Here is a 23,927-nt window from a genome sequence, read left to right on the forward strand (position 1 = left end):
GCACCATGTGGTGCCCCCAGAAGTGGGGTGTGTGTGTGGAAATGAGCTGTTGGGGTAATGTGTTAGGTCAGGGGATTAGTTGGAGGAGCCCATCCCAATGCTTTCTTTTTCTCCCGCTACACACTTTAGAAGTTGGGGGAGATACTGCCCCACGTTCCAGGTCCAGGAAGAAGTCAGAGTGATGAACCCGGCTTCCCTCCTCCCCCCGAAAAAAATCTCCCTGCTGCTACGATTGCTCTGTAAGCTCCATACTTTCCCAGTGAAGTTTATGCTGCTGCTCTGGTGGTGGCACTGGCACAGTTCAATTGTGTGTGTGTGTGTGTGTGTGTGTGTGTGAGAGAAAGAATGTCGGTGCACACTTTTTAATTTTGTCGGGCTCCCAATGTTTTCCTGAGGAATACCAAATAGAGAAAGGAAAGGGTGATTTTTAACTGCCAAACTTGAATGGAATTTCATCAATCACACACACACACACACACACACACACACACACACACACAAAAGGCATTTCTCTAGCCCAAGGGCTTTCTCCCTGCCAGAGTACAAATGCCTGCTTCAAACTGTGGAAAGTGTTAGAGATTCTAATAAAAATAAAAAGGTTGTAAGAATCTGTTATAATGAAAGGTATTAGGCAACCTAAATAAAGGGGTCGCTACCTGCTGACCCTATAATAGAAACTGTCTGGAATTATAATACGCACTGAGGACGTATTTAGGAAGAGAGATGCCAGCAGTTGAATCTTTTTTCGCTATCTTCTTTCTGGCAGATCTCACATATTACAGTAAGGGTTGAATCCAAAGCCAATTAAAGTTAATGGGAGTCTTTCCATTCATTTCAATAGGCTTTGGATCAGGCTGTAGTGGGACAGGAGACCTGCAAAGAAAACCTAGTGTGATGTGGGAGGTGAGGTTGGAGAATCACTAGTAGTGATCTTCACTCAAGTCTCTACTGGATCAATTTTTATGAGTGTCAACAGTACACTAGATGCTACAGGATGGTGTGGGGACAGGGATTATGCTGCTGGAGGGGTCAGTTTTAAGATTATACCTAAAGCTGAAGTCCTAACCACATGTAGTCATTATTGATCCAACAGTGTTTCATGTAACAGTGCAGATATTCTGGCTAACTTTCAACTCTAGCACTTTATCAGCTTGGCAGTTTACCTGCTTAAGAGTCTCCCTGTATTTTTAATTGGAGAAGTTATTCTTCACTTCCCTTCTTTAAAACACAGTTGTGCACGGTATTTTTGGTGCACAAATACCTGCTGGGTTTCTACCCCAGAGGTGGCTGTGTTCAGTGGTAAGCTGAAGTGGATCATCACACATGTAGTCCATAAAATCCTTTGAGATCCCTTCGGGGTGAAAGGCAGCCCTGTATACACAAAGGTAAAAATGAGCTGGGATACAGACCCAGACAGAAACAGCAGAGACCTGAGGTGAGCCTGAAGCAGGTCTGCCACTGGCAATGAGGCATTAGAAATGTATTTAAACAAGCTGCCTGAGCCCTAAAATGTAGTTCCCGGCTAATGAAATTCTATTGTTTGGCAACGTCAGACGCAGCATTTCTTTGAGAGATTGCTTTAAGACCATTAAGGTAACTTCAGTCCTTCCCAATTTTCATTATTAAAGCTATCCTTATTTACTGTAGACCCAATCTTCAAACATGGGCATCTAAACAGAATAGGCATTTAAATCAACAACAGTAGACACAGAAATGCTATTTATTATATGCATGTAAGCGCAGCTTAGAGCATTCAAATGGGAGATTTGGACGGACTATTTTGGTGCCCATGTTTGAAAATATTACTAAAATACTAAAAAAATATTTCTCTGAAAGTGCTATTAAAACAGATAAAGCTCTTGTGGTGATTCGAGTGAAACAAAACCCCTAGTGTGAATGTAACCGCTCTCTTTTTTATTACATGTTGGTTGAAAGCACAACTCCACAGCGAGCTGCATTTATCTTTGTTTCTTGCGTGGCATAAACACACCAGGCTAAATTCTGCCTTCAGTTACACCCATACAACTGCCACGATTTCACAGACATAATAGAGGGCAGACTTAGCCCCACTGTGCTCAAGGACATAGGGAGATTGAGTAGGAACAGAGACCACCAGGAAAGCTGAAGGCACTTCTCAGACTTGCAGTAATGTTTATGGACAACACTCACCCAATAGTGAGGAAGGGTTAAATCAAAACCTCAGAGGCAGCAATTTGGCAATACACAGTGTATGCACTCAAGCAGTAAATACTAGTTTTTCCATTTTCCTCATTTGAAACCCAAACATTGCTCTGAAACACACCTTCCTCTGTATGGCAGCATCTCCTGTTCTAAGTTCTAGGACAGTTCTCTTTGCCATTCAGAAACACAGTGAAAAGCATATACTGGCGGGACCACGGTATACCAATAGCCCCAACAGCAGGAGAGCCTACACTCTGAAACACACACACACCTGCTTCAGGCATAAACTTCGACAAGCAGCACTGGTGTCCCATGACGAAAAATATACATATAGAAGTTAAGGAAAAATCTTTTCCTAAATTAAAAAACAAAACCCAGCGCAAGTGAAAAACACCAACCACATGTTTTTGGATTTATTTCTTTATATTCTTTTTCTTCCTTTGTCTTGGCTGGGTTACTCATTATCTTATATGGGAGTAAAGCTATCTTCAAGGGAATCATTCCAATTGTATCATTCTGTACTGTTGTAAAGAATCCCAGCTGTGCATGACACGGGCTGTAGAATTTAAGACTAGAAATAATTTTGGAAGAGAATGTCACAGGATAACCTGAGCTGAGGGGCTTTCTTACAAATTGTCAAAATGGTCCCCATGTCTGAAGAATCCAGAAGTGGGTAATATCAGATCACTCCTCTTCCCATTCCCCAAAGAACGACTCCTGCCTATTGCTTTTGCAGCCAAGCATTGGAGTGAAAGTGTGGCTGTAATACTCAGCACACCTGTTAGCCGTGACTGGAAGTTATGGGGCTCTGGACCAAACACTAAAGCCCTTCAGGGATTAATGGAGCACAGGGATGGGAACATTTTCCCTGGCAGGAATTTACTGGTGTCTTTTTTTTTTTTTTTAAACTGTGCCAAGTCATTTCACTGGTAACTGAAATAGTTGCAGCTGTTGCATCATCCAAGATGGGACACGGCTTTCAGAGAGTTAAAGACTCCAGGGGATTCATGATTGAAATACTGCCAGTACAACAAATCTAGTCCATGTAGGCAGAACTTAATAGATGGTCGCCTAGAGCAATACAAATATTACAGACAGCAAAACAACTCAATAACTGCATGGGTGACTATGTCTAAAGCAGAGATGGATATTTGCAGGTTTGCCTAGGGCAGCAGAACTCCCTAGAGTAGATCTTGTGTGTCCAAACATGGAGTATAGCATTCACAACCTTCCATGAACGAACAGAAGAAATGAATGATCAAGATTTATGGTATACAGTCCCCTGTCTATAGGAGTTTAGCTACTGACAGGGACATCCAGTGGTATCTAGGTAACTGCACCTACAGGCCTAGAAACTTGTGAAATACTGAATAAGATTATAGACAATATTATTTGTGCAAAATAAATTCAATACATCTCAAATCTTTAAAAACATTATTATTGTGTCTCATATGGAGTCTTCTCCCCGACTCCCCATGTTCTTGACAGGCTGAGGTCTGGGCTGCATCCAAGGCCTCCTAAAGGCTAGGTTTACACACTACTGATGCTGAATTCAGTTGGTATAAACCAGTGCACAGAGCCTCCAGTAACTAAAAGTCCATTGTGTGGAAAGTCAGCTGTGATACAATCTCCCTTCCACTAGGGGGATCAGAGAGGGCCAGAACAAATGGAACAGTTTTGCCTCCATGTGACAGCCAGGGTGAATCCAGCTACTGCAGTGATCTTGTTATTACTGTAATCTTTGCCCTCCCTTTCCACTACACCTCTCAATATGTGTTGCCATCCCATATCATGTTGTTTTCACTTTGATTATAAGCTCTTCAAGGCAGGGACACTGGGCCAGGATGTCAAGTATCAGAGGGGTAGCCGTGTTAGTCTGGATCTGTAAAAAGCAACAGAGAGTCCTGTGGCACCTTTAAGACTAACAGATGTATTGGAGCATAAGCTTTTTGTGCATGACATGCATCCGACGAAGTGGGCATTCACCCACGAAAGCTTATGCTCCAATACATCTGTTAGTCTTAAAGGTGCCACAGGACCCTCTGTTGCTTTGGACCAGGATGCTGACCTAACTGGCATAATTCCATAAGTTACTCCTTTGAAAGCAGTGAAGTCACATAGGTTTGAGATTAAAAAAAAAAAAATCAGGCCTATTCCCTTTTATCTGTGCAAATTTGTGGCACTGTAGGACTAACAAAATAATTGATAATATTAGCAATAGAGCTATTTGGAAAAATGAGAACCTTTTTCCTGTCAAAATGTCAACAGCAACAAAAATGACTAGTTCTGCAGCTAGTTGAAAAATAGTGTTGTGAAAAAATCCAACCTGGTTTTACATCAATATTTGAAATTGGGATGACAATTTTAATCAAAAAAATTCAAAATTTGGAAAACATCACCCAGCTCTAATTAGTATTCATTAGAAATTGTTCATAGCAGAGACTGATACCTCATCACAGCATAGAGAGGGAAATGTGATGCAGGGGCTTCTTCCAATTCTAGTTTCATTTGTTAGGAAGTAGTTACTATATGTTACTATCACCTGCAGGGCCGGCTCTAGGATTTTTGCCGCCCCAAGCAAAAACAATTTTGGTCGCGCCCCTCCCCCCCTGTTTTTTTCTTACCCCACCCCCGGTCCTGCCTCAACTCCGCCCCTTCCCCAAATCCCCAGCCCTGCCTCTTCCCCCCAGGCTCTCAAGCCTAGGAGGGAGGGAGGGAGAGGGAGAAGCAGCGCGTGCGCCATGGCCACTTGGGGTCTCCCCCTCCCTCCCAGGCTCTCAAACCTGGGAGGGAGGGGGAGATCCCGAGCGGCCACGGCCCACGAAACAGCTGATTCGCGCGCCGCTGCTCCCCCTCCCTCCCAGGCTCTCAAACCTGGGAGGGAGGGTGAGCAGCGGTGCGTGAGCGGCAGCAGAGGAGGTGAGTTAGGGCGGCCAGGGCACATTTTTAGGGACGGCATGGCCCGCGCCAGAATGCCGCCCCTAAAAATGTGCCGCCCCAAGCACCAGCTTGTTTTGCTGGTGCCTAGAGCCGGCCCTGATCACCTGAATTGTGTCAAATGATTGTTCAGAGAACAGATAGGATAAGAAATGTTGTTTTTTCTCAAGAGAAAGTGTTCGATCTAGTATAAAACCAGTTCTAATAAAATCATCCACTTGCAAGGAACGGAGAGCAAAGATTTCAGTGCACAAATGAGTGGGTTTAGCCCTCTGACAGCATGACTCCTATTCTGCTGTGAAACAGCAAAGAGCTGGAAAAGCATTCAGAGGACTGGCAAGGAAACAAGTACATTGTGAACATCATAAATCCTGGTCCATGTTAGAAAGCTACTTTTTATGGTCAGGGTCAACACCAGGTTTATTTGGGGCTTTATACAGAGAAGGATGGGCAGGACTTCATCCAGCTCCCTCCCTACCTGTGGTTGGCCCCACCCACTAAACTCTATATACTCATGACAACTCCCCATCTGGCAGTGCGTGCAAAGGCTGCTAACACATATGCAAGCCAGCCAGGAGCATAACAAGCAAAGCGAGGAGGAAAGCTGGCTTGGTGCCTTGCCAGCCTGCATCCTAGTGCCAGACCACAGACAGGGAAGGAACAGAGAAGATGAACAGGGAGAAGGGGACCCCAGGCCTCTGAAAGAGTGGGTGGTCAGTCAGTAACTCGGTTATTGGAATTACTTGCTGTTTGGTACAAAGCACCTGGATGTCTGGGGCTCTTTGCAACCACAGAGGTAGCATAGGCCTGAGGCCATCCATAGCCATGGCAGAATGAGGTATACAAACCTGGAGGCAAAGTGGGATACCCAGAGTTTTCATTAGCATGTTATCTAAAATGCTCAAACACAGTAGTGCAGTTTTAGAAATAGCAATTGGGATCTGGTAAAACAAATGAGAGGCTTATGCATGCATTCAGCTCTTTGAAGTATACTTAAAAACACAGAAGAAGAAACTAGAATTGAGGTTTATAGATGTCCTTTGATAATCAAGATACCCCTAAGTGCTTTACGAAGTACCATTTCAGATACTGGGAGTGCCTTGATTCTGCAGGAAAATGTAGCAGCTCTCAGGCCCTCAGCAGTAAGTCTCACATACATGCAAAGACATTAGAAGGGTCTATTACATAGGGAGACAGACGTCGATCAGAACCCCGGGGTTGTCCTCTGCTCTTTTAAAAAATGCCCTGTAATTTCTGATATTCCCCTCGACAGCCACCAGAGAGACTACCAAATAATGAGTTTCTGTGCAAAACCTATGAAATCTGAGGTCAGGTTGACTCAGTGTCTTTTCTTTCAATCCAAACCGTTCAGATACATTACACTGATAAGGAGTTTGCACCGAAAGAAATGGCCTTTCTGTATTTTCTATCACCCGACAGCATCGGTGAGATTTATATCCTGCAGGATTGTATCGTAATCTCAGTGTTTCAGCGTGTCAGACAACAGCATAGGGCATGTTTATTATTCCTACATCTCATGATGCTGGGTGTGGAGAAGAGGAAGGGGAAACATTAGGGTTTTAGGTCATTCACCAGCCCACTGTGTAGCAGTGATAACCAATTTGCCATCCCTGCTGATGAGCACTAGTTTACAACCTTCAAGTGTCATGCACAGCATTATATTTACTACAAATGTTATATATTTCAGACATTAACATAATACATCCCTGAACTATGTTATATGAATTTTAAAAATACTTAATTTCCATTATTATTGCTGGGAACAAGCTCCATTTCTGAACTTTAACTTTGGTACACGTTTGTCTATTTTGGGTTGGGGATACGTAGGCGAAAGTTTATTACTATAGCTAAGCATCTATCTACAGGGAATGTGCCTCTCATGGTAGTACCTAGATATTGTGATTTATTTTACATCTCAGTGTATGGGAGTTCTAATGACCTACTGAAATGGAACAGATTTTCTGGCTGATTTGACATGGCTACTGCAGTTAATGGAAGAGCGAGATGTCTGAACTTGCCCTTGTTATGAGTCAGCCTGTGTTCCTTAGCGCAGTTCCCTTATGTTTTTATGTGGTTTTATATGACAATGCCTGTGCTGAGAGCCACATGTGCTTTCTCACTAATCCTCACCATGGCTACTATGGGAGGATTTTGCAGAACATTTTTCGTGTTTCATTGTTTACTGGTGAAAAAATCCTGCTATCAGTAGCAGCGGCATCTAGTAGTCACAGAGCCTAAATGTAGGTCTCCCCAGTCCACTGGGAGTCTGTCCATGAATGTGCACATTCAATATCATTGCCAAGCCAATGAGCAATTACAACCACATATCTCTTTATCGTGTTATCTTTTTATTGTACAAAGGAAAACCCAGCTGTTAAAGTATGCCAACCAGCTCAGTACGATGCTGTTCATGGGTGTCAGTGCATGGCGGGGGCTTTTCTAATGTTATTTTGTTTGTTTACATGAAGAATATTAGTGTAATTGGTTCAGTTCATTTGCGGTTTAATACACCATTTTTTAAAGAGGTGACTCCACCATGAGCCTGAGCTATAGGTAACTTATGTCCCACATTGTTGCCCCTTCTGCATAACTTCAATCTCAATGGCTAGCAGTAAGACAGAACCAACAATTTATAGCAGCTGTCAAGCCAAGACGCGTGCTGTCCAACATGGCCACACTGAACTTCTTGGAGTAAGACAGGCCTGAACACAGAACTTCCTTCAAAACCCCCGTTCTTATATACTTGAGTAAAGGAGATGCTTTGTTTGTTCTTCATTGTATGAAGCCATGTAGCTGAACAGTCCTGATTCCACCCAGGAGAGGGCAGCAGGATTTACATATACATACACACTCACTAATTTGGTCTATGCAGCAACTGCATTTATAATTAGGAGGAAATGAGCAAGGAGTTATCTTTATTTTAAGGCAATCACGCTGCAGTTTAACAGACATTCATAAAATTCCCCAATTCCTTTCCTTTTAGCTATTAGCACTGACGATATCTTAACTGTAAATTCAGAATTCCTAGATAGTTTATTTAAAGAAGACAAAGGCACATCCATTATGAGTGTTAACATATGAAATATCTGCCTAATATTCTAGACTAAGAACTGCCGTTTTCTCATCTTGTGTATACACTTGAATTTGACTAGCTAAAATAATGCTGGTGCATTGTGTACAGAAAACAACAAATCAGAAATATCTACTTCAACCTATATTTTCAAAGAGCTACTCGGGCTGTCAGTTGCATGACAGGCACTGATGTTAAATGGAGTAATCTGATTAACTTCACATGAAACTGTCTGCGAACATACAGTACCTCACTGTGTCCACAAGCAAAAAAGAAGAAATAAAACGCTTTCATCTTTAAAGCACACTACAGCTCCAAAAAAAGGTAGCCGAAGAAATAGCACCATGGGGGTTCTATATTTATTGTCGCTCAGTGATTTACAGATCACCAGTGGCCAGTTTAAAAGTTAAAAAAATATATTACTCACATCTGTTCCTGCAAACTCTCCTTGGAATATGGACATCAAGCTGATTTTTTTCCTTCCCCATCATCATCATCATCAGTGATAAAGGATCTGCAGACCAAATTCTGCCTTTGATGGCACCTGCGCAAGCCAGATTGGAACATACCAAATAAGTCTGTTCACACATAAACTGAAACAGAATCCACTTCATTCCCTTTTAGTAGTGTTGATTCTGCTATGCTACCAGGTGTAAAAGCAATATGGACTTCAGTGAAGCTAGCAGATATGACAGCAGTAAATACACTGGGAGTATTATCACAGTTGTGTAAAAAGGTGTAATTTTTACATTTCAGAGTACACTTGCAACATCAGTGTCTAAGGGTTGTGATCACAACACTGCTGGCCAAGAAGGCTTCTTGGAAAGGACTCTTCAGAATCCATCAGTACAGTTCCTTAAGTAGCTCAATGTAGGCTCACTACTGAGCAACATAAGACCCTCCCTTCCTTATAGGAGACAGGTGCATTGGCTCTGCAACACAGAGGAAATTGACTGGGCTCTGCAATGAAACACAGGTCTTTCAGATGTCAGTTCAGGACAGAGCACAACTTATGCCACTGAGCTCCATGGACTGAGTGAAGGTTTGCTTAGATTGTCATAATGTTGATGCTTCCACATGGTGGACTCCTAGTTATAATATGCCAACAACCTCTACTGCTAAGGAATAGGTTTGGTATGTTCTTTCATGCAATTCCAAACATGCATTTCCCACTCACCAGGCTAGGGCAGGGAATAACTAGCTTTATACCATGAGTCCTTTCTTTCTTTTTCTTTCTTTCTTTTAATTTTGGCTTTGTTCACTTACAGCTACTGTCTTTGCTTGGGCATAGTGCAGAGGACTTCATAAAACTAAAACTCTTCTTTACTCCCTTGCTTACACTTTCTTCATGTTTTGCTAGACTAAGCCACCAATTAGCAGCCAAGTGACTTTTCACCTCCTCTCACTCTGTGCTGCTTTTTTTCTGTGCACAAAGTTCCTCTTCCCGTCTGCAAACACAGCTGACCCCCGTACACCCTATTTAACGAGGAATTGCCTGATGGTAGCCTTCACAGAGCCACTGAGCATTTATCACAGGAAAATGCTTAATCCAATTGAAAGAAGAGATTTGTATTGCATCCCTTATTTTTCCAGGGTGTTTTGCATCATGAAACAAAGGCTCACTTCTCAATCCTTAGATCAGGGGTTTTCAAACTTTTTGTATTGGTGACCCCTTTCACACAGCAAGCCTCTGAGTGTGATCCCCCTATTATAAATTAAAAATGGGAGGGGGGTAATTTAATTTAATAGGGGCTCAGGGCTGTCAGCCCCATGGAGCTGACAGCTTGCAGCCTCCATGTAACCACCTTGTGACACCCTGAGGGCTCACGACCCCCAGTTTGAGAACCTCTGCCTCAGATGTCTTAGCAGGGCCCAATCCTGCACCCGTTGAAGTCAAGGGGAATTTTGCCATTAACTTCCATGGGTGTGGGGTTGGGCTCATTTGATTATTGATGGTTAAAACATGTTGATAGAAAGAATTGTACATTTTAAGAGGTGTGGAAGACATTTTTAAGCACGTGTTTGTGTTTCTCTTTCTGAACAGTTACATTCATCAATTCTAAGTCCAGAAGGAACCACTGTGATCACCTAGGCCAGACAACATCTTTTGGGGGGTGTTCACGCTAGTCTGTCTATCTCCTCTGTCATTAGGAGGCTCTACATGGCTTTGTGTGCACGATAACAACTACTGTGCCATTGCTGGATGGGTACAGATTTGTTGCAATTCATAACGAGTGACAGAGCCACCTAAAAGGGCATAGAAGTACAATTGCTTTATAGTCACAACAGGGGTTTCAACTTTTTAACTGCTATTGATCTCAGTTGCAGTTCTGGATGCTCTGAAAATCAGGCCCACAGAGCGTTTCACTGGTCTGGTCCTTGATGAGTTTCCTAATGCCAAAGCGCCTGCAGAGTCACCTTGGCTGTAGTAACCCTGGTCCCTCTGCATTCATTATAGCCAGGTGTGTCCACCTAGAAAAAGTATTCATGGGCACAAGTTTGCTGAACAGGCATTACACCACTCTGTAATGGTGGGAGGGATAGCTCAGTGGTTTGAGCATTGGCTTGCTAAACCCAGGGTTGTGAGTTCAATCCTTGAGAGGGCCACTTAGGGATCTGGGGCAAAATCAGTACATGGTCCTGCTAGTGAAGGCAGGGGGCTGGACTCGATGACCTTCCAGTTCTAGGAGATAGGATAGGATATCTCACCCTAACAATTTTTGCCTTGCCTTTGGCTGCTCTCCTCTTTCTCTGACTTAGCTCAAGTCAAACAATGTGAGCTAAGGTATGGTGTACTATAAACAACTGCATGGTCATCAAGGAAAGTCATGATTGTTACTATGTGGCCACAGCAGTAGTTAGGATGGAATTCAAAGTCTCCTGCTCCAAAAGCATAGGCCCATGGGCTAAGCACGAATCACTGGTAGCTGTTAGTAGGCACCAATGACACAAAGTGGAGCAGTTCTGATTCATCCAGGACAGAACCGTAGTCCATTCAGTTTGTTGCAGTATTTTTAAAGTCTCACTGGCTGCTCTTCCCAGAGTCACTAGTATTTGAAAAAATAAGTATTTTCTTGATTTGCTGTGAATAGTCTAAGGGATATGCCAGAAAACATCTGTGGGGAATGGTAGCTATTTGCCTAATCTACCTATAGATTAGGTTTTAATACACTGTGTGTCATCATGGTATTTGAACACTTGATGGAACACTAGGCCTTCTCTGGATTCCGTACCTATTTCGCTTGTGTGCTGTTATGAGGACGGAGTTAACGTTGATTTGCCCAGCAGGAAGCTAAAGGCATGACTGAAACTCATTCAGTATTCCCCAAGGTATATTGTCATTATCTGGCTAAAGCCAATCTATTTAATAGGGCAAAACATAAAAGGAGCTTACCATAAAACAAAGTATCCCAGCAGGCTGAAAACAGTACATCAGATTTCCCCTGCTCAGACAGAAATCTTTGGAAGGGGGCCAGATAAGCAGGAAAAATACATGAGGCTGACAAAGAGTTTCCAGGAAAGCATCCAATCAATGGGTGGAGCAAAGGCTGTGGTCACATGACTCCCATGATGCACCACAGTAGGAAGGGAGCTCAGCCTATAGAGAATTCAGTTTGGTTAGAAAATATGAAATGTTTAGATTTTGGTCCACCTGAGCCAAAACGAAATATTTCATTTAGATTTTACTGGTGGAAAATTGACAAACTTCAAGGTTGTAGAAATTGCATTTTCTGTTGAAAAAAGACAGGAAATTCCAGACCAGGTCTAACATATATTTTGTTAATGACATATGGGGATGAACATCACACATATAAAGGAATTGATAGAATTTCAGAAGCCTAATACGCCCTGAACCTTGGGTGAACTGGATTTGAAAGTCAACCCTCCAGGTGAGGCCCAGGTCTTGTTGAAATACTGGGAACAAAATACAGCTGTGTGTTCAGATAGCATCCTTTTTGTAAATATTTTCAGGGCTGTGCACCAGACAATTTTAAAATGTACGGTCTGTTCTTTCAAAGTCCTTTATATGTGTAAAAAAATTACCTCACAAGACGTCTAGTTCATGTGCCTTTTGTACACAAAAACATAGAAAGTGAACTATGATGGGTAACTAATCTCACTAGATTCTTACACCAGGCAGATGCAACCCACTTCCCACTAATGCCAAGACAGAATTGCATCCAGATACCCCAACTCTGAATTTGGTACTAGGGCCCTGTTCTTTGGCCTCATTTTGACTTAAAGAGCTCTAGAAGGATTCCCTCTTCATAATGGAAATCTCTGGTGGTGTACGACTGCCGTGGGAGCTCCTATATCATCTCTCTCCTGGCTTTTAGCATAGGTGGAGTGACCAAAGGAAAGGGGATCAGGCAGGGACATTCATCTTGCACACTGCCAATTTCCAGCTTCTGGAACTGCCTCTGGTGGGGGGCTGTGGGTAGCTAACAATTTTTCCAGGGGACTGGTCTAGTACCCAGTGACCCTAGGGTGAGCAAAGGTGAAATAAAGCATCTTTCAAACCTTATCCCCAAGCTGCACCAGGTACATGACGAGGGTTTCTAACCATCAGAGGAGTGAAGTTCTGGAATAGCCTTCCAGGGGGAGTAGTGGAGGCAAAAGACATATCTGGCTTCAAGACTAAGCTTAATAAGTTTATGGAGGGAATGGTATAATGGGATAGCCTAATTGTGGCAATTAATTGGTCTTTGACTATTAGCAGTAAATATGCCCAATGGCTTGTGATGGGATGTTAGATGGGGTGGGATCTGAGTTACTACAGAGAATTCTTTCCTGGGTGTCTGGCTGGTGAGTCTTGCCCACATGCTCAGGGTTTAGCTGATCGCCATATTTGGGGTCGGGAAGGAATTTTCCTCCAGGGCAGATTGGCAGAGGCCTTGGGGGTTTTTTGCCTTCCTCTGCAGCACAGGACATGGGTCATTTGCTGGAAGATTCTCAGCGTCTTGAAGTCTTTAAACCATGATTTGAGGACTTCAATGGCTCAGACACAGGTTTGATACAGGAGTGGGTGGGTGAGATTCTGTAGCCTGCGTTGTGCGGGAGGTCAGACTAGATGATCATAATGGTCCCTTCTGACCTTAAAGTCTATGATTCTAAAGTCTAAGTCCAGATTGGAGAATCTGCCCCAGTAGGTGTAAATTTGGTAATGAGATATTTGATGTGTGTTGCAAATATGTTCTGTAACATTATGTTATGTTCTCCCCAGAATTTGTCTATTGTTCAATGACATGGGGGCAACAAATAGGGCCAGGAGCAGCATGTGGGACTGAAAGAGTTTCTACATTTTGGGAGGGCAGAATGGATGCCATGTGAGTATTTGGAACCCCTGCCCACATATCCCCCCACCCCCTGGCTTTTTTTTTACATTGGCATCCCCTAAAATGAATAAACTGAGTTAGCAGCACATTCAAACAGTAAACTCCTAATTCCCTATAGTTTAGGTAGCTAAATGAGCACCGGATAAGCCGCTTTTTGGCTTAAATAGTAAAAGCCAAGGTGCACATGGTATACCATAAGCATCAGGAGTATTACCAGTGGGTTTAAATCTTGGATGCTCAGCTCTTTCCAGCTGTTAAATCTCCTCAAGTTTGCACGATCCAAAAATATAGTCTTAGCCAAAAAAAGAAGAGAAAAAAGTTGGTTTTGGAGTCCGGAATGGCTTAATAATTGAATCCAACCATACGCGAATCTGTAACTGATCTGCACTGAACATATAATTTGGCTACCTGAAAAGAGCAGAATCAAGACCTGTGTGCGTGTGTGTGTGTGCATGTGTGAAACAGGATCAAATGAGTTAGAAAAGAATAATACTTGGTCACTGAAAAAGCAGAAAAAAGGCAGGCAAATAAAAAACGTCAAGTGGTTAATCTGTTTGTTGGAGAAATGTGCACGAGTTAGAAAAACTGGGAATGCTTTGTTCTGATGAGCAGCCCAATGAGTTATCTGCACAGGATGTTGAAAAATTGGCATGTTTTAAAAATTTATAAAAACACCCATTTGACGACTGCCTAAGCACGATTTATGCTGTGGCCCTGGACTTCTCTCTCCTCAACTGTATACTTCACTAGAGTGTTTTTGTTTGTTTTGTTTTTTATTGAGACAAATTCAGTAAAATGAGAAAGATGAACACAGTAAAATTACACACATGGTAGAGGAAAGTTTAGCTTCATGGCAGTGCAGAGCTATCCAAGGAATTTAACTCCTTGAAATTTGCCATTTTCAGCTCTAGAGGGAAATCTGGAAGGCGCAGTTCCAGGAAGACTATTCAGTCAAACAGTACCAGATGCATGTGTGGGATTCACTTTATGCTTTGGTTATGAATGAATGTAGTCAGCTAGGAATTTGTTAAAGACAATTTTTTGCTTAAAGAATTATGGTCAAGATGTGGTTGATGTACTTGGCATGGCTGGGTCTGCTGTATTATGACTTGGGGGTTCGTGGCAATGGAAAGAAAGGGAAGCTTATACGAAGTCAAGTAGCACCGTGACCAAAACATGTGGCTCAAATGAATTCAGTGTGTGAGCGGACATTTTATTTTTGTATAAAATGTGGCCACAATCATAGGGTGGTAGCAAAGAATTTATAATAGGCTACTTACTATGTCCATCTTCAGAGAACTTCACAACAAGAATCCTCACATCATCTCTGTGAGGAAAGTATTATAATTTCCATTTTACAGATGGAGAACAAGTGGAGATTTTCCCGATGCTCCCCACTGCCAGAGCCTTTCCCCATTGCCTTCCCTGCCAGAGCCTTTCACTGATATGTGTAGCTACACACCACAATGTGGCTGCAGTCAGCTTTACTCTGTGGCATAACATATCCTGCACGCCACCGCCAGGATTTGCCATCGACCTGATCATGCACTCACTGCAGTCAAATGAGGATTTTGATATTGACTTCAACAAGAACAAGAGCAAGCTGAATATCATTTCTAGAGAATGTCTCAGACTAAACTTAAAGACAAAATGCAAAGCAAAGATAGGCTGTGATTCAGGAAAGTGTTTAAACACATGCATAGGTCCACCCCTTTTCAGTGGAACACTTAAGCGAATGCTTAAGAGCTTTCCTGATTATAGATGCTTTACTGAATCAGGGTCATGGTGACTGTGGAATGGTAGTTCATTATGTATATTTCCTAATTAAACTCAAATAAACTTATATCAGTTTTTTTCCTGTGATTTGGATGAGTCAGTGTTACATAGTTACAGTGTTACATACAACTGCAGCATCTGATGAGATGACCCAGAAACTCAGAGAGTTCAGCCAAACTTTGATTATGTTCACATCCTCCTAGTTTTTTCAGAAGAAACAAAACATTCTATGGGGCGAGGTACCATACTACAAAGCTTCTATATCCTTGCTCTTGGCACGACAGACTGCCCACGGGCTCGGTGAAGTGAATTTTTCTTTATGTGTGTGCAATACACCCCCAATCCAACATAAAGACCTCATTCATATGCTGAATTAAAAACAGCAGGGCCAAATCCTGCCCGCTGCAGCTAATAGACTTCAGAATGGCTTCCAGGGGGTTACAGAACAGAAAGTGGTGCAATTAATACAATGACAATGCAAATATTTGATTGCAAGGCTAATATTGTACTGTTTGATTCATTTTCAAAATTGATCTGTCAGGGATTTTTAAAGGTGAGAATCATCCATGGAGAAAAGAAAATGTCTTGGGTTGTTTTTTAAACATACATGCAAAGGGCACTTTGTACGTTTTTACAACGGTTTTCCAGGGAAATAATTGCTCAGTTCAGAACCATTGTTTTTCAAAACAAAAAAACCCCCAACCAAACAAAAGAAAAAAAACCCTGGTGAAAACAGTTTTTTTAAAAATAAAATTAACAACTACAACACACGTACAAATATAAGGTATCATACTCATAAGGGAAAGATTTCTGCTTGCATTTTTTTATTTTATGAATACATATACAAGAGATGCATAATCTTCCATTATCCAGGCTTAAAAGTAACAGATTTTTTTTTTCAGAATAGCTTAAAGAAGAAAAATAAAAATTAAGGACAAAGGAGGTGCAACATATTCAAAACATACAGTTGATTATCTTGCTAAAGTTATTGCAGAAATGCAGACAGTGTGTGTGTGGGAGGAGGGGTTCAAAGCCTCACCAAGGATATTTCTGTAATAGGTTCCTCCACTCACACTTTATTGACATTTCTGAAGTACAGAGTGAATAGCATCTGAGAATTATATCATATATCAATTTTTATTTCTTTGGCAGTAATGTCTCTTAAAAGAAGGAAAAAAAAGTGTGATTCTGTTGTCAAAAGGCATTTACTTCTCTAATAAGGTAAGTATATTAGTAGGCTGCAGCGGGATGCAAATAGCTTCAAATAGAGGAGCGTGTGATATATATGTATATATGTATATAATGTAAAAATGCTTATTTTATATGAGAAAGGAAGATTTTTTAAGGTAACATAAAATGAACCACTCTAACACTAGCTTCCAGACTTGCTTTATTGGATCTATTTTTCTAACTACAAGTTAAGCTGACATGTGTCAAACTTTTTATTTTTTTAATGTGGCAGTCTACAAGAAATGTTTCATGCAAGTTCTACAATGCTAAACACAGGGTAAATAACTGGGATTAAACAGATTGGGAATTACAGACTACTATTAGGACCAGAAACAGCATAATATGTACATAGAGCCATATTATATTCTCATGTCTTCACAGTAATGTGCAAATGTGACATATATGGCTTTCAATATTTAAAAAAAAAAGAAAGTAAGACATAATTGTACAGAATAATATATTTAAAAAATGTTTAGGAGAATTTCACTTTTTTGTGAAATCTGTTCAATTTTTATAACATTGTGGTTAATTAGTTACGACCTCAGCACAGAGGTGTTGTTCAGGCATATTTCCAGTAGGGGTCGCTGATTCCTAAGGCACAATATTAACGTTAAACATTTTTAAATTAAACCATGCTCTCTTTTTTTTTTTTTGGTTATATGAAATAAGAAGTCATTGCTAGTTATATAATAAGCAATTGATTGTACAAAATACAATGTTAAAGACTACGCTACAAGCCTATCTGGTGCGCCATAAACATTAGCTAATCTGAAAACATATTGTACAGCGTTGCATATTAAACATTTGTTTTTTGGTAATATTATTTTTCGTACATGTAGCAGAGAATTATAAGGCTTCCGTGAAATAATAATCTTATAATTGAACAAATATTTTACACTCTTTCATAATGGTATTTACAATTTCTTTATTTCATATTTTGCCATTTGGTAAATAATTATGTATTTTGTATGCATCTTTCTTGACTGTCTAAAGTGCTTGCTTAACTGCATGAGGAAAGAAAATGCATACCTGTCTTAGGTGTTACAAACCGTCAACAAAAGTAGCTGAAACATTGTTTGGGATCTGAAATCCATTCGCAGAAATGGAAATTATTGCTGAATTCAGTGCCCTCGCCAGGCAATCACCTATATTACTTGTCATATATAAATATATGCATATATACTAGAATGTATGTACATGCATACACATACATCTATCGTGTAATAGATAGATTTCAATTTTTTTGTCCATCAACCTTATTATTTTGTGCTATTCAACATACTTGTGCTATGACTGAAGCCAGATTAAAATCAAAATCTTAACATGCTATGACTAACAATCCTATGATTCACTAGCAGAGAATAAGGACAGTATATGAAAAAAAAGAAAGAGCTGAGATGACAAATTGGGAGGCTTTTGAAATGCACTGAGAATAAGGCAACAGGCTGTACATTACAGCAGAGGAAAAGCTGAAGAAATTCTGGAATTCATAAATGTCTTTGACTTTGAGTAGGGATGTTATTCCCTTTCCAACCGGCTGTCTTGTGATTTTTAAAATATCAATTGCCAGAATGCAAGCGTTATAGCTTCTGCACCTACAAATACTTTTTATGGTAGAAAATTCAAAGCCTATTAAAAATGTCCTGATGCCACAATCTGGTAAAATAAGGCACTTCCAGGGCTGAATTCCAGTGGTGCCAAAAGGCTCAATGCTGGGGACAAGCCATCAGCTTTTGTTGAATTTCCCAGTTTTATCCCATGAAATGTGCCACCTTAGAGTTTATTCCCTCCCCTTTTTTTCTCCTCTTGAGATGATTTTCTTTAAAGAAGATGTTTCGATGGTTGAAGAGATACTTTTTTGTAGGCAAGAGGTAAATCTTCAGTTCCTAACATTCAGTAAGGTGGAAGATCAGAGTGGTACCAGGTAATGACTTCAGTTTATTCAGTTACGACAGCTCTGTGCTGTAGCTGGTATACCAGCTGAGCTAAAAGTATATGGATTTGAACTAGTCCAGTATTGCAAGCTCTGAATGGACATTGGTGCTGGAGAGGTCATTCCTGATAATTTCGTTTACTGTAAAGAAAGAACACAAGGGAAAAAAAAGAACGATTAGAATGAAACTGCTGTACAATTACTATTTCTTCTGCTGTAAAATACGTTAAATGAAGCTTGTATCACTTTCTTCATGGTTTCGCTATCGTTTAGAACACTAAGTGTAATATTAATAAGTAACTGATATAGGCTGACCTATGTGCAAAAGAGCAGGATTAACCATGGTTATTAACATGCAAAATACATCACAAAAACAGGGCATCTTGGGTCTTCTATTGCATTAAACATATTTAACATTTTTAATTAGTTACAAGTAAAAACATGTCATTTAGAACAAGCTCTGAAGCTCAAAGTAACGAACCCTGGAAAGTCTTAGAATACGTTATCTACTCCATGCAAATAGCCCATAGGACTGCTTGTTAGCCCTCTTTCCACAAGAGTGGCGTGCGCAAAACGCAAAGCTGCCGGGTGCTGAACTGAGCACTTGAAGCTGCAATGCCTCTGCAGAACAGGACTACGCATGTGGGCTCTTGCAGTGTGTGGTATCATTAATAAATAATAATAATAATGATGATAAAAATGTGTGTGCGTGTTTCTCCATTACTGGTCGCTGTAAAATGAATAAAAATACTCTCCTTTCATGTTGATCAACAGCCATGAATGTGTGAATAAAGACTGAGAGCTGGGCAGGAGCAAGTTCAAACCCTGGCCAGAAGTTGAAGAAAAGAATAAGCAAGACACATTATCTCAGCATCAGCCAGTCAGACTGCATCTCCACTAATAAAAGCATTGTTTTCTTTACTCGTGACTCTTCTTTCATTCTCCTCACTCCCTCCCCTTCAAAGATCATCAACCCATATAGTTTCCCACACTCAACCTATGTCCATTTATCAGCTTGTGATTTTTGGCAGACGGACAGGAAATGACTGAACCTGGCAAAGGCCATCTACAGTGAACTGCACAACATCCCTTCTATTTCCACCCCACCTCCCTGCAACCACTGCGACCACCTGATTTACATGAAGATAGACAAAATGCCATCAGTGAGGCTGTCATCGCTGCTGAGTTTCCTAACATTACTGGGAGGCGGAAACACATGCCCACGTCATGGAATGACCATGGAAAAGCCCAAGTTTCCCTTCGCTCGTGGGCTGCAGTTCGCTGCCATCCAGATAACTCCATGTGTTTGTTGGCGAAAGCCAGGCCTGGCTAAAATCAACTTCCTGAAGCAATTAGTTGTTGAACATGTTTTTTCTTCAGACCTATTGCACATTTTATACCAACAGTACACGAATCAGTCAGGATTTGAGTCCCAGAAGGTGGTCAGTGGATTGATAGATACCAATTCATAAGCAGGTCCTTCTTCAGCCATGGACTAGCAGTGGTATTGGTGATTACCTGTTCATTTAAAAAAACCTATAAGAGCAGTATGGAAATGACATGTAAAGACACAAACACTTCTTTTGATGGTGTCGTGGAGTTTATCTTTCATATTAGTAACCAGTGGAAGCCAATTTAGGCCACAGCCCCTGCACTGTGACAAGGAGGTACGTTGCATATAGCCTATTAAGGGTAATAATACCACAGACTTACAGGTTACAAGGCTCAGGACAGCTTTCTGAACTGCACCTCTCCCCGAACGCAAACACTTATGCTGTGGGAAAGATTTTCCATGACACTCTTGTCAAGGAAGTTACCTTGATAAGCATCTCTGGCAACACTGGCTACACTACAAATCATATGGCATGTAAAATGTGGCAACAAGTGCAAACTACCTGAGGGCCAGATATAGAGTTACACCTTTGCTTCAACGCTATATGTTTCTTTAACGCTGAATAATAATCAGATATTATTCATACTACCACTTAGCCTTTATATATACTGCTTTAGAAATATTAATTTATCCTCACAACAGCTCTGGAAAGGAGGTAGATAGGTGTTATTATCAACATTTCACATATGGGGAAACTGAGGCAGTGAGATCAAGGAGCTTGTCCACATAAGTTAGTAGGAAAACCAGTAGAACGTACATCTCTTGACTCTCAGGCCAAGAGCATGTCATGTTCTGTAGTCTAGTCAAGGAAAGTGTGATTTACTTTAACTTGGAATACCTGACACAGATGGCAAGGGAAAGGTCAAAAAGCAGCAAAAACTGACTAAGGCAAACGGGAAAAAAATTCGAAAGCACCTAATTGAATGAGGAGCTAAGTTGTATATTCAAAAATGACTTCAGCACCTTTGGCTTTTTGAGCTATAGACGTTCAGTGAGACTTAGGCTCCTAAGTGCCTTAAGTCACTTTTGAACATAGGACTTTGGATCCCTCAGTCACTTAAATGCTTTTGAAAATGTTACCAATTGCTATTCAGCGACTCTCTCAAAGTCAGACAGCAATTCCCTAGCGTTTGGGAATGGAATCCAGCCCCAAGTCTCCCAGCCCCAGGCCTAGTCCACTAGATCACAACTACCATTCACCAACATCTTGTCTAACTCAAAATAATGAAACCCAATAGTATCAGGGCCAAATCTGGGAGCTCTTGAAGTCACCGGGGATCAGGGGGATGAGGGTTTGAGGATCATGCTCACCTTATATATAGTTTTCTCGCTATAGGTGGACTTCCGCTGTTTTTTAGGTGTGACAGCCACGCACAATTTTCTGTTCAACAGATGTTGAACGACAGCCACTCCACCATGTTGTAAAAATTAAGAATGGTGATACTATTCAATTTACCTGTGGTGCACAAGCACTAATTGATGAAGCAGATGCCAAGAACATCTGTTGAACAACAGCCACTCCACCATGCCAACAGATACCCAAGAGATAGTTGAACCTTGCCTACAATGTAGCCATTGTCATTGGATAGCCACAAAATGTCCAAAACGAGGGAACTGAGATGTGATAAGGAACCAGAATAGTAGCTGGCAGCATGGTTCCACATCACTCTCATCTATTGTAACCTATAGCGAATTCAAGGATAGGTCTCCAAGTCTTTTCTGTGTGATTCTTTACTTCATTTCATTTTTTTTTACCCTGCCAATAAATGAAAAGAACGAGTCCTTTAAAGCGTGTACTGGAATGAGGTTTACACTGCGGAACAAAGGATGGCTTGATGCAAAAGAATTTCTATCTTATTGCCCAGCAATAAGTATTGAAAGATCGTAAGTCTTGCAATACAGATACAAGTGGAAAATAACATGTGTCTGAGAAGATAAAAGGGGAAGGAACAGTAGAAGTATGCTAAGAGCGGGCTTTCCCTTGCTGCCCACTGAAGCACCTGAGCCTGGGAGGGAATGCCCTTCAGTGGGTGTGAGCAGGCAGAAATCATTCAGCATGTATGTGCGGTCTAGGACCAAAGTACGTGCTCTTTTATGTGATGTTTGCTGTGACTGACTAATGAAACTCTGCACTTTCTCCATCTACATGCATCTAGCACCTTTATTAAGAACCCTGCTTTTCTGTCAGTACCATATGGCTACAACCAGGCTCCACACCGCAAGTGAAATGCACTCCTACTATGCAGACCATAATGGAATGGCTCCTGCTCCCTCTTACTTGCTTCTGGTCAAGCAAAAAATTCAACATGTTGTTCAGTGAGATTCACCTATTGCTCTCATGTATGGGCAAGCTTTGGATTGCAAATCTGTTACTGAAACGAGGTGGTATGGTGTATATGGAGTAAGTAGCACCAGGAATATTTTGGCTTATATTGGAGTTCATTTCTAAAGCAAACTTGGTCTTTGGGCACAGGGCACATGACTGCTCACTTGCCAAAACATCCCAGTAGTGGCAGTATTTTGCACTCACATAATCCATGTTAACTAATGGCTTTACACACAGCAATTAACATAACAATCATAGAACTCTGGTGCAGTATGTGTTACTATACCCATTTTACACATGGGGAAACTGAGGCATGCAGAATTAACTAAGGGCTTGTCTCCAAAGAACAGCAATGTACACTAGAGGGGTGTGATTTCTAATGTGCACCCTGCTGTGCACTAGCTGACTCATATAGACCCGGCTAACATGAACAAAAAGTTCACTAGTGCACATTAAAGTAGTCCCATTTATATTAATGCACAGTAGGGCATTTTAGTTTGTGCCAGAAGGGTCTACATGGGCCAATTAGTGCACAACATGTTGATGTGCTTTAGAAATCACACCCCTCTTGCGCGCATTGCTGCTCCATGTAGATAAGCCCTGACTTGCCGGAAGTCGTACAGTAATTCAGGCTACGTCTACAATAGGGAAACTTTGTTGGTATAGATACACAGGTTTACTATACTGGGCAAATGTTGCTCGTTTGTTGTTTTGTAGCAGTATAGTAAAACGGCCCCATGAGTGAAACAAGCTATACTGATAAAGTGCAATTTTGTTGGTATGATTGCATCAGCACTAGCGACTTGTGCCAACAGAGCTGTTTCAGTCAAGGATCACACCTCTTCATACCCTTGACCGTCATAACTATGTAGGCAGAAGCCTGCAGTGTAGACTTGGCCTCAGTGGCAGATCTGGAATAGAACTAAACACTCTAACTTTCAATGCCTACAGTCTAGAACAATAGTTCCTGTAGAACAACAGATTCCTTCCTGTCAATTCAAAGAGCTGAGTATGATGATTTACAGTGCATTTGTCATCAGATTTTTTTAGTTTGTTTTTTTGGTGTTTTTTCGGGGGGGGGGGGGGGGGGGTAGGGGGAGGGGAGAGATAGGCATTGTTGCTTTGGTAGCTAACACCTACAGTTCCCCACAATGCCCTCTCTTAACAGATATTTTCCATTTTCATGTTCAGCTTTTCCACTGACATCAAGTAAAAAAAATAATAGTGCTGAGAAATGCAGGTAACATGTGACCATTGTACCTGTCAGAAGCCTGAAAGAGAAACCTTTCCTTTGCTAAACATCAGATGCCACTGCAGCAGGATGTGGTGAGCTGTTACACCACAATTTAGTTTAATAAGGAGTTTTTTCTTCTTATATTTAACTTTGCTTTAAAATGTCCTTGAAATGGAAACTTTTGTTTTACTAAATAGCAAAATCAATATCTCACGGATGCAACATGTAAAGTTCCTACTTTTTAAACAGGGTACCGGATACAGGTCTGTCACATCTTACGCGCATTTAACATGCGCAATTTCAACTTTACGCGGTCGGCAAAAACAAAAAAACAAAAAAAAAAAAAAGGAGAAAAACAACAGTTTTAATACTATACCTGTAGTGCGGGCGATTTCGCCCGCCATTGAACTCAATGGGGTTTTGGCTATACGCGGTTTTCGCTTTACGCGCTAACCGCGGAACGGAACCCCCGCGTAAGATGAGACAGACC

General features: G+C 41.2%; 1 protein-coding gene across 4 annotated transcripts in view; it reads right to left on the reverse strand.

Moving 5' to 3' along the window:
• Positions 1–16,132: 16,132 nt before the first annotated feature.
• Positions 16,133–23,927, reverse strand: part of NFATC1 (nuclear factor of activated T cells 1) — a 147,399-nt gene continuing 139,604 nt past the window's right edge. For all 4 annotated transcript variants that reach the window (XM_034762487.1, XM_034762485.1, XM_034762486.1 and 1 more), the window contains one exon: positions 16,133–18,625. In XM_034762487.1, coding sequence (XP_034618378.1) covers positions 18,623–18,625 — 3 coding nt within the window. In that variant the 3' untranslated portion in view covers positions 16,133–18,622. The remainder of the gene's footprint in view (positions 18,626–23,927) is intronic.

Source organism: Trachemys scripta, chromosome 2 (assembly GCF_013100865.1).
Source record: "Trachemys scripta elegans isolate TJP31775 chromosome 2, CAS_Tse_1.0, whole genome shotgun sequence".
Lineage (NCBI taxonomy): Eukaryota > Metazoa > Chordata > Testudines > Emydidae > Trachemys > Trachemys scripta.